The sequence below is a fragment of the Triplophysa dalaica genome, chromosome 7 (genome assembly GCF_015846415.1).
Source record: "Triplophysa dalaica isolate WHDGS20190420 chromosome 7, ASM1584641v1, whole genome shotgun sequence".
In the NCBI taxonomy this organism is placed as follows: domain Eukaryota; kingdom Metazoa; phylum Chordata; class Actinopteri; order Cypriniformes; family Nemacheilidae; genus Triplophysa; species Triplophysa dalaica.
The window spans coordinates 20,745,425-20,759,268 of NC_079548.1; the positions used below are offsets into that span (position 1 = coordinate 20,745,425).

At 38.4% G+C, this 13,844-nt stretch overlaps 2 protein-coding genes across 2 annotated transcripts in view; one reads left to right on the top strand and one right to left on the bottom strand.

The window, feature by feature from the left end:
- tbcd (tubulin folding cofactor D) overlaps nt 1-13,844 on the bottom strand; it is a 29,136-nt gene that overhangs the window by 11,773 nt on the left and 3,519 nt on the right. The window contains exons 5-17 of the mRNA XM_056752723.1: nt 13,511-13,657; nt 12,327-12,382; nt 11,785-11,917; nt 11,124-11,169; nt 10,905-11,037; nt 10,519-10,661; nt 10,367-10,427; nt 10,178-10,252; nt 9,992-10,086; nt 5,225-5,381; nt 1,456-1,513; nt 1,146-1,175; nt 957-1,042 (exon numbers count right to left, since the gene is read on the bottom strand). Of these exons, the coding sequence (XP_056608701.1) occupies nt 957-1,042; nt 1,146-1,175; nt 1,456-1,513; nt 5,225-5,381; nt 9,992-10,086; nt 10,178-10,252; nt 10,367-10,427; nt 10,519-10,661; nt 10,905-11,037; nt 11,124-11,169; nt 11,785-11,917; nt 12,327-12,382; nt 13,511-13,657 (1,220 nt within the window). The remainder of the gene's footprint in view (nt 1-956; nt 1,043-1,145; nt 1,176-1,455; nt 1,514-5,224; nt 5,382-9,991; nt 10,087-10,177; nt 10,253-10,366; nt 10,428-10,518; nt 10,662-10,904; nt 11,038-11,123; nt 11,170-11,784; nt 11,918-12,326; nt 12,383-13,510; nt 13,658-13,844) is intronic.
- Nucleotides 5,397-9,424, top strand: znf750 (zinc finger protein 750). The gene is made up of 3 exons (XM_056752728.1): nt 5,397-6,135; nt 7,152-8,427; nt 8,513-9,424. The coding sequence occupies exons 2-3, from the start codon at nt 7,196-7,198 to the stop codon at nt 9,117-9,119; spliced, it is 1,839 nt and encodes a 612-aa protein (XP_056608706.1). The 5' UTR covers nt 5,397-6,135; nt 7,152-7,195; the 3' UTR covers nt 9,120-9,424.

A 13,844-nucleotide genomic window follows, 5' to 3' on the forward strand; every position in this document is an offset into this window, starting at 1 on the left:
GTGTAAAAAATAGGCGGTCAAATTTCGGTTTAATTTCAAAGACCACTTATAAATTCAGAATGAATGTATCATCTCAACGTTAAACCTTTTTAGCAAATACTGTCAAGCATATAATAATGATACATTGACAATGTAAATCAGTTTTGTTATTATGTACAAAATAATTTTGCTTATTTAATATTATTTGAAGATTTTGGTTCCAAATGGAGACATGTTTTTGAATTTTTTATCAAAAATCATGTTTTTTTTTTATTGAGCATTCCAATTAATATCAATCAAACTGCAGTTTGTTTGTTTTGATTTAAGCCATAATAACAAAAAATAATCCTACAGCTAACATACGCAATAACACAAAATAAAAACATGATTTTTAAATAATGGAGCCAAACTCTTCATTTTGATATATTACAGATTATTTATCGTACAATTATTTATAATAACATTTATTTATTATATATTCATTTATTTTATATTATTCATTATTTATATTGACCACTTTGCAAGATGTAAACACTGGTCAGTAGAACCAGTTTTTATTTATTTATTATTATTTGTATTCTTTTAAATCCCAGCTCTTCATGTTTGTGACCCTTGAGCCACGAGTCGACGACAGTCAATTGAGCATTTTCACCTGCAGGCTGAAAGTTAGCATCTAGTTTGGCTCTTTGTTCCCTTAGGCTAGAATTTTTCACATTGCTCTTTTTCAATGCTGAGATGCCACTGTGAAATGTTGACATTGTTCTGGAGGGTGAGCCCTTTTTGAAGATACAAACAGCACAACCGCTGCTCGGTTCAGTGACGTACTCAAAACATACCTCTCTCATTTGTCTCAGTCTGTTCACAAGAATTGAGGTGTACCGTATGGGCTGTACTTTGTCGCGTACATAATGTGTAGACTAAAACATAATGGGGATCGGTTTAATATACAGAAACTGCTGTCAAATTTATTTCCTCACCTGATAGTCAGGTAGCAGTTATTCAGGTTACCAACAGTGAAGTAGTCTGCCGCTGTGACGATGTCTATGCCGTAGGGGAAAGTGCCCTGTGGAGATGGGACATCTCAGAGTTATAGAGAACGAAGGCAATAAAAGGATTTTAAGGCACTGAAAAGAAAAGGTGTTTGTGTGCATTAGCTGTTTTATTACCTGTCTGCCCACATTCTCCTGGAAAGCGGCCTAAAAACAGAGAACACCAAGCTGATATTATATTTCCTGAAATGTATTTTGCATATACAATAAAAACAATTAAACTGAGGGGCGTCATTTACTCGATGTTAAAATACTTCCTCCTGTACTGAAATTAGATGCAGAAAGCACCATTTATTTCCCATCGAGACAAAACGAAAACCAATGGCGTGAGTTGGGACCATCGGGAAACCCGTGTTAAACATTTATTATTCTGGGACTGTGGAAATGACACGTCTCAGCCTTGGAGAGTAGTTTGGGATAAACTCACAGAGGCGGCCTTTCTGCAGGTGATGTTCCTGTCAAACAGAGTTGTGATGACCAGCGCGCTGTGAAAGTTAAAAAAACAGGAACATACATGATGGGTGATAAGATATTTTGGAGATAATGCACAGCATAAACAGGGCTCAATTGTGTGATTTGTATCTACTTTCTTTCAAAGCAATTACAACAGTAGTTTCTTACTGTAATACATCGTTCTCGAAAAATATATATAAATACACATCCGTTAGGACGGCTGCTAAAACCGTTTATTACACATACAGTACACATTGCATTGTGACATTTCACTAACATTGATTTCAATAGTTTTACAGCCTCAGGTGACACACATTCTCTATACCTGCAAACACCCCCCACCACCTCCTCTGCCTGTTATGAGACATAATCTTAAAAACAAGTGCGTCCTGCTCATCTATTATTACAGCCCGTTTCACTCTGATTTCCCTCTTTATTTCTGTGTGAACGTGCCCGCGAGGTATTCCCACCATCGCTCACAGCCTGAGAGAATGAAGTACACAAACACACACACGCGCGCAACCCTACAGGCTTAACACTGCCACGCTGGTTTCGATGAACAACTGATGGTGGCCTGGAGCAATGTAAAACGGACATGGAACGAATGTGTGTGCATTTAACGGGACACCGTTTTTTTTAAGATAATGTTATAAACGCAATATAACAAATAAATGTTTCTATATATCATGTCATGTCTTTTATTTGTGCACTGTAGCAATGACAAAACAAATCTGTGATCATTTAATCCTCCTTTATGTAACTACAAATATTGTTTCTGTGGCATTTTAGATAACGTACTATAATCTTTTTTTATGCGCAATTTGAAACCAACTTCAGGCTTTAAAATGGAGGCATGAAGTATAAGTATAAGTGAAAGATTTGTGTGAGATCTTAATAAGCGAGTCATTAAAAACAGGGTTTTCTTTTATTTCTTCAAAAAAAAGCGGTTTTGGTTTTTACACCCACAGCAGAACAGTTTCAAGTAAAACGAGCAGTTTTAAGGACACAAAAACACCCCGTCGCTTTATCTTTCGAGGCGTGTGTCACTAGCAGCAAGATTCTGATCACATGCTCAGTTTTGTCACCTGCCACCACTAAAATACACTGTGAACTGAATGTAAAATGATCATCTGTATCTGTTCATATGTTTTAGTGCAACTGTTATTAAAAGTCTTTCCTGCATGGCACGAAAAAACAATGCTTCAGTTTCAAGCAATGACACAGTTTCTGTGCAAACCCTTTGACTGCTGATGAAATTAAAACAGGACTCAACAGGCCTAAACCCTGTGTGCCAAATGGCGACCGAAACCCACGACAACAGCCGAAACCTGGCAGCGGCGTGGGGTTTGGGAGGAGGGAAGTTGCGGGGAGGGCCGACGCAGTCAAGGTGCAAAGCAAAGTGCACAGTCAGTTACTGTACGCGCAGGTCCACACTTGCTCTAAACAGGGAGGGGGGCAAGCGCAACACCTTCCAGCTGTCATTCAGCGTAATATCATTACATTTGGATGACGACTTTAACTGTTGAACCTATGAAGAAAAAGATTTTCTGCTGATGAAACGTTTTCCTGGGCTGATTCACCACTACATCATACAAATAACCCATAGAAAAGCAGAACTGCCAAAAGAATGATAGAATACATGTTTTAATAAAATACCTCTTTATCCAAATGCAAAAAAAATGCCAAAGTTAATGGCATTTGGCAGTTGGATGATACATTATTTTTATGATAATATCATACATATATTTTAATGTTTTCATGCAATCCAAATATGTATTGAAATCATAACCTCTCCAAATATCTTTTTTATTAAGTAGAATCAAGAGATAAATACAGTTATCTTTTGGACTCAATGTATTATTCACTCATTAGACCTTCAAAGAAAATATGAAAATATATTATTTATGATGTATTCTTATTACTATGTATTGTTCTATTAAGGTTGAAACTATTTGCATGAATAGCTATCTGGAACCATTAAAATCTGCTTCCACTTTTAAACCACGTCATAGCCGGCTCTAGATGCAATTGAAACCAATTTTGCTTCTAAATTACCAACAGTGGTTGAAGGAAAGTACGTCCTTTGCACCGTATGTCTGAATAAATGCACGCCTAAAATCATCTTTCATCATGTTCACAGGGCTGCAGTGTAAATGTACATTACAAAAGCCAGTTTCTAGTGTCTGCACCTCAAGCGTTTTAATGTACCTGCCAGCGGAAACGTAGCTCAATAGACTGAAGTGTACTTCTCAGCAGGGAGAGGTGTATAAACTGGTTTTAAGGCAGTAAATACCTCCAGCCGGGTGAACAGGTATGAGAAAAAGCTGTTATGTCTAACATCTTTAAGAATTAACGTCCCTCCTTTATAATGTACTCAGGCCATTGTTGCACAAGAAAAAAAATTCAGCGCATGAAAAGAACATTGTGCAGCTCATCTAGATGAAATGATCACAAAGCGCAAGGACCATTATTGTTCAATTATTAGGAATTAAAGACTAGATCTGATCAGTATGTGTGCAGTCAGTCTGGCGAATGAGATCCACACCTAAACTATATTTTTGTTGGAGAGGAAGCATAACTGTAATGTCAGAGCTGTCACGTTCACCCGTCAGATCAGCTCTTACCGTAGATGGTTTTGGTGGAAGTAACTTCCTGCTGAAGTGCTTCAAAAAAAACACAGTCTCAAAGATTTAAGAATGGTCACATCACACTATTACTTAAAGAGTGGTGTACAGGAGCCACTTTCCATTCAGGGATTGGATGGTATACATTCTCATATATTCATGTTTCTAGAAATATATTGAGCTGGATTTCTTAAAACGACAAATCAGTCAAGCAAACTCAGTGTTTATTAAAGTGCTAATAAATACAATTTCTAGAGAAAATGTGAGGGGTTCCTGCCTTTGGAATACTTGCTACTGTGCAAAGTCTTGATCTTAGAAATAAATGAAGAAGAATCCAAATTCTCGAAACAAAAGCTGTCGTAAATATCATCTTAAAACTATGACAGCCTTACGGTTGTCTTAAATATCAAAAAGTAAAGTGTTTAATACGTGTATTTAGTTGTTTCACATGTGACGTGTATTGTATTGAGCCAGAATCATAATTTTGACGTTTACTTTTCATTAAGGAATATTTATTTTGATAATAATAAGGTCAAGCTCACTTTAGCCTTCATTGCTATAGTCCTTTTTACATTAATCTCAAAACGAAGAGGGTCACAAGTCTCATGTCTTAGTAACATACAAAACGTTTTTTTATACATTTTTTATATTAAAATAAGTATATTTTTTAATGCCTAACATTATTAGCTAACATGCGATCATAAATACCGTTTAACACATCACATGCTAATATATATATAGGCTACATAAGAATGCCGTGTGCTTGTTACACACATTAAGTGTATTGTATAGATAAACATATACAGTTACCAAATGAGCAAGCCAGATCAAATTATTTTGTTTTTAAGAAAATATTTGAGAATTTTTCAAGAAATGTTTGAGAATTGCACAAACGTTCTTACGAACTTCATATAATTTATCTTAAGAAAATTCACATATTTTGTCTTCAAAACATTTTTGTGAATCCAGCCCCAGGTCCTTACTTACTGTAAATATAACCGTGTATCGATTTTTATCTACTGATTTTCCATGAACAAAAAAAGAATGCAGATTAGATGAACGACATAAATAAGGTGTATTATGTAAAGTTCAGTTGGTAAATTAGCATTGGGATCTTACCTGGCGATCTGGTTGACGTAAGGCTTAAGTTCAGTCGGTTCGTAGGCACGAGCGAAAGCCCAGCACACATAACAGGCGGCATCACGGACGTTCGAGCCCAGGCTGCAGGCTCCCCTTTTCTCATCATACGTCAGAGCCTTTACAATCAGCGGCACCACTGTAGGGCCGAAACATAAAACATCGGGCATCCACAAATCACTAGTTTGGGAATAAAATATGAAACTATAGCTTCATATCAGCAGGATATAACATGTTCGTTAATAAAGTTTATGATTTATACAAGTGTTTGAATTTTGTCGAAACAACACCAAAACATATCACAACATTCTTACAAAGGAATACAAATTAGGAATTCCTAAATCTAAATCTTCCTAAAATAATCTGCATAATGGTGCTTTGCGGTTTAAAGACATTTTACATCAAGTGTAGAACACATTTGGCTTCATGCAAATCTCATTGGTTTGTCTCCACACCCCTCTGACAAACCTCCTCGAACCTGCTTCACACCTAACTGTACCACTCCTGTGCGATTTCAGCCATTTAGCAAACAAAAAAGCCACAAATTGATATCTCTGGCTTCTAGTCCATGTGGCTTCTCTTTACCAGTTGAGACGGAAGGCAAACCAGCAACGTATCGTGGCTCGGGGCTTGCCTAATATCAGGCACATTGATGCTGCCTCTGGGCTCTACTTGGGCATAGACTCCACCCCAGAGAGTCACCACCTCAGACAGAAAGAGATAGACTCATCAGACTTAACACAAACCAGTCAGACACCTAAACGAGCGGACACCTGCGTTCAGAGACAAGCGTATCACACAAAGTGTTCAACTCGAGGACCATCGTACGTTTTAGGAGGTCGTCCGTGGATATACGTCTAACAACAAACATCCAGAACATTGAGTGTCAACAGGTAACGCTGAGCAATATTCATTTTAATTTGTTGTAACTGATAAATCTAAAGTTTACCGACATGCTTCAGCAGGTGTAAAGGCTGAATTGATGCTGTATTTGTAGCTGGTGGTTACTGGGTAGGACTGAATATTTACTGACTACAGGTGCACCTGTTATAATATATTTGGTACTTGTCTATGGGGGTTCAACGTTTGTATAAATAACACAAAAGAAAAACTAAAATTCTAATTAAAAAGTATCCTGATATGTTAATTTAACAAGATATTTTGGAATCTAGGGCATACAGGGAAGTAAAGAAACAGTCAAGTAATGGACAAAAAAAATTGCACAATACAAAAATGTCCTCTTATTTTGTGCCTTGAGGAGGGAGCGGCTTCGTATGAAACACGTGAAGCAAAACCTGAGCCACCACTTCTTGCGACAGCACGTGACAAGCAGGTTCCTTAAGGTGGAGTCACTTTCAGTAAAACTTCAGAAAAGATCTTCTGCTCGCTTATACAAACCTTCAGGCCTCAAAATCTTTGAAAATTTTCCGGACCGTCGTGTCTCCGTGCTATAGAGCAGAACAACACCACAAACCCTGAATAGAACAAATTAATTCCATCTCTGAAGCAACGACATCCAACTGGCTTTTGAGGTTTTAATACAGTTGAATTTCATTTGAAGAACTTTGTTAGTTTCTCTAGTTCGCAGTGCATCAAGATCAACGATTAAATGTCTTGAGTTTATATCCTGCAGGTTAGAGCATGGGAAACAGGTGTATGTGGTTTCCCACGCCGTCAGGTTTTGAAAAAGGAGAGCATGTTAGTACAGGCCTGCGCTGGCTTCAAAAGTGCAGCTAGAGCACATCATGATAACACAAGGGCCGACAACTATTATAAAAATGCCAAGTTGATACGTTTTAGACACCATGCATATCTTTTTTTGTTATCGGCTTGTAGCACCAATGACTGTATAAACAAAAGAAGCTCTGCCGCAGGGTGTGACAGAATTGTTTTTTCTGTTTTCAAACAGGGCTGACACAAAACGCAGTACTGGATTCAGAAAAGAGTGCCAGCATGGACACCCTCCAGGGGCGAAAACCAAAGAAACCCCATTATATTCCACGACCTCCTGGCAAACCTTTCAAATATCAGTGCTTCCAATGTCCCTTCACATGCAATATCAAGTCTCATCTCTTCAACCATATGAAGTACAACCTGTGCAAGAACTCCATCTCTCTGGTGTCTCAACGCACGGAGCAGACAGCAAAATCACCTAGAGCTCCTCAAAGTAACCTACCTTCTCTCCAAAACAGTAAAGAATCACAGCTGGAGCTTGAACATCTTGAGAAGACCGAAACTAACAATGCTGCACAAGCAGAAATGGGTAAAGAAACAAAGAAAAAGCCCGGAAGTCCTATCAAGGAGATCAACAATGCTGTTCCTGAACCAGCTAGTGAGACTATAGACAAAACTTCAAACATTGACACTGAACGCAAGAAAATATCTTCAGCTTTCTCACCGGTTTCTAGAACGTGTGAAAGTGAAGCGCTACCGCTCCCTCTGCACAAAGATGATCACTCAACGCCATCCATTCCTCAGTTCTACCATCAAATGTCACCCTGGGCCCCTCCCACTTCCACAACACCCCTTCTTCCTCTAATGCCAGAATATTCCCCATACATGGTGACAGAACGTCCCCTTCATTCTGTTTACACACATTATTTACCAAACCAACCAAACACTACAGCCTTCCAACTCACACCCCGAGAGACCCAGAGACCTCTTGTTCCATCACCTCTGGTCCCTCCCAGTACATCCCTTCTCCACCCATTTCACTACAGATATGGGCATTCTATTATTCCCGGTCCACCATTACCCTTCAGCCTCTATCAACACCTTGAACTGCCCCTTTCCCTCCAGAGGTCTAGGTATTTACCTTTGGATGCGTACAACAACAGATTATACCCCAGAGAGTACGGAGGGCACTTGGCCCAAGTAACTCATTCCGACTCTTACAGTAGGCTTACTGAGGACAGAGAAATTCAGGATCGCAACGGAGAAAAGGGTACCCGCCAGAGTCCTTTAGCAGGCTGTGCTGCCTCTGGGTCTCCAGACAGACCCAGTGCTGCAGATTTCACCCAGCGTGTCCCCGTTACACTAAGGCACACTTCCCACGGGCAGACACTTACAGTCAGCCAATTACAGCATGGTATGCAAGGGGCTTCACCACAAACCACAGCAGCCAACAGCTTACCCAAGAAACCATGTGGACAACATCAAGAGGATGTGTTACCAAATAGTGAGAGGTAAGTAAGAGCAAGGCTGGTAAGAATGTCAAAAACAGAATTAAAGAATATGCAATAACACTGGGATGTGGTCTTCTCTTTCCAGTAATGAACCCGCAGCCACAGTTTCAGCAAGAAGCAGTGACATTTCATCAGAGAAGGAAGAGCATGAAGAGACAGAGGATGAGCCAGGACCCCTTAACCTATCGAAGAGGGACCAAGCCGCATCCAGAAACACAATGCACCATGACCCAGACCAGGAGCTACATTCTGATACAGAAAGTAGTCTAGAGGAGGCACCACTCAACCTCTGCCTCAGGGCAGACACCAACATTCAAGCCCTTCCTGACACAGCAGACTCTAAAACAGCAAAAAAAGAACCTAATTGTGAGATATCTCCCGCCAGCGAACAAGATCTAGACCCTTGTGATCAGAGGCACTCCGCAGCTTTTGCCCTTTGTCAGCTTGCTAGCTCAAGGGACGTTATCAACAAGTCCCCTGTTGGCCAACAAGAAATGACCAAGGGCCAGAAAATCAAACACCTTTCGTCCACAGAAAAGCATCCAGGCAAGGACACTCCAGACATGCACAAACAGGGCACTCAAGCACCGGGGCAAAAACGTGCAAGAAGCAGACCTCTGAGACACACTGCCAAGAGAGCAAAGGTAAAAGAACCAGCCAGGACTCAAAGGAAAAGGTCGCAAAACTGCTGATGCAAAAATTTGAAAGCCTGGACACCTGCACTACTGTACAAAGACTTTACAGAATGATGAGCAGCAGTTACACTGAATATATCAATTACTACTGTATTTATGTATGTACTGTTTTTTTGTCAATTGAGTGTTTACTGTTGAACTAAATATTCTTGCAAATATTCTGCACTGAATGGCAAAGAAAGCAGTCCAGATTGTTCACTTTGTTCACTTGGACTCACTTAGAAAAACATGTAACTGTACATTAGAAGGAACTAGGTGGTGGCATTTTTAAATAAAGAAGCTTGTCGAACAAGATATTTAAATAGTGTTTGCATAAAGTGTATCTGATGTTTGCTTATGAATGTGTTAGAAACAGTGTAAGGTATAACAGAGGGATTTGCAAATGTTAGACAAGATAATAGTTAAGGTAATACGAAAGGGCTGAGATAAAAAAAACAGCATATTTCCTGTGATTTCTTCAAATTTAAAAAAACCCATCATTTAGAAACTCTCATGTCCAATATCATATGAATTTCCTTCATATGCCTAACACAAAATATTCGGATAAATCCATTTTTTCAATATATGATTCACATATTTTCAATGTTACGACTTAAAACATTGTTATGAGGTTAAGCCAAGAGACATGCAGGAACAAATGTGATTTGATATAATTGATGCGTCCTCACATTTGATCTGGGTTCTGTATGTGTCAGTTTATTGAGAATTTCATAGCACATAAGTACATTTTTGTACAGTATAGCAGCTGATACGAACTCAAAATATCTTCTTTTGAGTTCATAAAGGTTTGAAGCAGCAAAAGAGTGATTACACTAAGACAAACTTTGGGGTAACTAAAACGATGGTTTTAAAAAAGAATGCAAACCAACCATCTGACAGACGTGAAGGAAGCAGCAATCCTCTCCGACCCAGCTCTGCAAGAGCCAGGCAGCCTCCATGCCAGGCATTATCCGTTTCCTGGAAACTGTACCATGGAATTATGAACACGATTCCATGAGAGATAGACCAGAAGGTTAGCTTAAGTTAATTTGTCATTGGTATGTGTCATAACGCACCTGAAGCACTCTAAAACAGATCCAACTACATCATCTGCAAGCTCTTTAGGTAGCCTACCGGTCACTCTTCCGATCCTGGAGACGGTTTAAGAGAAAGACAAGAATGAAATTTATTGCAAATAATTTACTGCATTATTTAACCTAGCCAAGATACAAAATGTAAACTGTGATTTTTCATTTTTTTCTCACCCCTTGGCAGAGGACCATCGCACTATAGTCTCTTTGTCTTTCAGTCCAACCAACAGCTGTTCTACAACATCAAAAAGCAGTACAGTGCATCACAGCATTTATTATTGTGTAAATAAAACACAGACAGGTAAAAATTGGGCTTAGACTCTTACCAATGACATTCTCAACGTCCTCAGGTATATCATAGTCTTCCTCTTGACTGACAGATGACAGATCTGGTTTTGTAGCCTCTACACTTTCTGTGATGGCAGACTGAGCCAGATTCATTGCGAGTGACCGACATCCTCTCTGGTATCTGGATGATGAAATAAAAAATGTATACAAATCAAAACCAGCACACATTTCTACATTAAACTAATTGATTACAAGCATTTCTTCCATTTTTATCCATTTCACACAATTTTCTCATTATTTTGATATTCGCTTGCTGATTTTGTTTTATATCAGCAGAATACAAAGTAGCAACGGTCTGCTTGGGCAAATAACCTGAAACTGTGCTACATTGGCCCCAAGCCTTCCCTATTGTTAAGCGTATTACCTCCATTTAGCCAAACGTGGTTTTAGAGAGATCAGGCCTAGTCTCTGGACAACTTTAACTCCCAGTTTCCGTAATGTGGCCTGGTTACTGTCAGTTATTCCCTTCTGATTCAGGCATTGAAGAACTGGAGGGGCTGCAAAACGAACGAGAGCCAGAGAAAGATCAGAAAAAAAAAAATCTGCGATATTATCAACCCAAAAATATACTTTTTGCACAAACCATATTGCAGGAAGTCATCACGTTTTCCATGCTTGAAGAGCTGGGCCTTGAAATAAAAAAGGTAATTTGATTACAACCGGTATCGATATACTTTAGAAATCTTTGAACACTGTTTTACCTATGCATCATTTATACACATGACTTCATATTGACATAAACCTGTTTGCAACGTGTCTTTAAAATGTGCACCGAACATGTTCCTGTGCTCTGGCTTGCGGCACTATTAAAGCACATATGCAAAACCTATGGCAGTTTTAGCACCTCGGGCCTTCCAAACACACAGAGCCAGTTTTGAGGGCCTCAGGCGACAGAGACGCCTGGACCGTTTTCTACACCTATCTGGACTGCAACCAGTACATTATGTTTTGTTAAAGAGAAGACAACATGTCTCACCAGGGCAAACAATAGAAAACAAACTTATTTAGTCAATTTTCCTCATTATCTTTAGTACATAAAAGGAACAAACAATAAAGATTACAGTCAGAAAGACAAGGTATAAATAAATAAAAGACCCATCATCAACAAACTCTTCCTGAGGCAATATAAATAGACTTGAATGGAGTAAAATTTGCATGTGGTATTTGGGCTTTCTGACAACAGTCTGGAGAAAAGGGCAAATGACTGTGAAACGTGAGAAAACTAGAGGAGATTTGAGGCTCACCAGTGACTGTAATGCACCATCGAGGGCCACAGTTCCCTCCATGGTCACCTCACTGGTCTGAGAGATTGTGGTCAGACACCAGTCCAGAAAATTTCCCAAATGCTTCTTCTTCACATCTGGGCGGGTCACAAACCTGTGTTTTGGTTTTGTAATTCAAAAGTGTTTACACAGCGCCCTCTGCTGCTTGAAAAGTAAAACTGACAACCTTTTTGGACCAATAGTCCACATATTTTTTTTTTATTAATAAGGCCTTAATGATTTTATATACAGAGTATATGTCGATATTTCTTAATATTGATACTGTTCTTATATGGTTTTAGAGATGGATTTCATTTCCATTTTTATCAAAAACACTGCAGCAAAATACACTCAAAATGTTTAGCTATAAAATTACATGTGAAAAGTTAGAATTCCTCTTTATTTAATGGATACAAGGAAGGAATTATGTTTTATTCATTCTGCATTAACATAGTAACTAATAAAAATTAAAATCAATACTTGCACTTACATTTAGTAGAAAACAATGAACAACTGTAACTTACTTTGACACCAGAACAGCTGCAGCATCTCGAGATTTGTCACTGACTCCAAGAAATGACTTAAAAACATAAAAACAAAGATCAATCAAATGTGAAGACAATCATGACAAGTTCAAAAGCGTATAATACTGGTTCTACCAGAGGCTAGATCCTTGTTTTTTTTGGTCTTATCTTGTCTTCTGCATTATTCATGTTAGTTTTGTATCACAGCAAACTTTATAAATAGAGTGTATATTGTTTAAAGTGTGTATTTTACTGGGTACATTTATATTTATATTTATGCATTTTGCAAACGCTTTTATCCAAAGCGACTGGCAATGCATTATACATTTGTTTATAAGTATATGCAAACCCCTGGGTTTCGGACCCATGACCTTGGCGTGGCTAGAGCTATTCTCTAACCACCGAGCCACAGTAACAAGGTAATCAATAACATTATAATTTAAGTTTATTAACAAGGAATGTCTTGACATCACTAAATGCAAATGATCCACCATTTGTGCTGGAATATATTGCATGCTGGGAGCTCACAAACACTTAACCAATCAGCAGCATTCACACATATAAAAAACTTTTGTAGACTAGTGGTAACAGCAAAGATAACCCTGTTGACCTACTTGGCATGGGCCAGTATGAGATTTTGCCGGTATAATAACCTTAATCAAAAACTGTCACTGTTTCACAGGATTTCTATTAAAACACTAAAATGTGTTATTTCCAAATATCTGCGTATACAAAAAACTACTTTTCAGCTGGACACAATACATTTCATTTTGAACCAACATAAAGAACATGTGTCAGGTAAAAATAAAGCCTTAAAATAACTATATTCTTTAAAAAATATATATTTTTGTCATATATATTAGACATAAACTTCAAACATTTAAATACACGATTTAATTATTTATTTTCTGTAAACTCAGCTCATACCTTAGAAACGGTATCACAGACAATTTTAGTGGTTTTGAAACCATAACTCTTTTAAACCTCGGTTTACCTTGAAACCGGTATTTGGCCCATGCCTATGACCTACTGTGCATTTTATATAGATTTACAATACATTTCTTAAGATCTGGGATGAAAAAGTGTCATGTATAACATGTAAAAACTGTTTTACAGTGTATAGTTCCACTATACACATGTATATGGCTGAAATCAATTTCATGATCTGTGATTCCGTGCGTTACCTTGGCAACATATAGGATACGATCCATGACGGGCTCTCTTTTGACCTCGGCGTCAGTGGACAAGTGGCCATCCAGGCGGGACAGGTCAAAAGGAATGAGGCATGTCATGGAGAGCCACAGGAGGAGTATGTAGCGTGTTTCCCAGGTCTAATAAAAAACATACAAAACATACAAGAATAGCAATATAATAATAACATAAATTACATACAACTATCCTCTATTTCTTTCTTTCTCTCCCTTCACAAAAGTCACCAAAACAGGACTGTAACCAGCCGTGTGGAAGGGGTGGTTCTATTCCTCAAAACATGGACTTTTTTGTTGTTTCCCCCCACAT

Bases quoted from the DNA above. Each gene is read 5' to 3' on its own strand.
- znf750 (XM_056752728.1), top strand. From the start codon at position 7,196: ATGGACACCCTCCAGGGGCGAAAACCAAAGAAACCCCATTATATTCCA. The intron at 8,428-8,512 runs GTAAGTAAGAGC...TTCTCTTTCCAG, and splicing joins GTGTTACCAAATAGTGAGAG to TAATGAACCCGCAGCCACAG.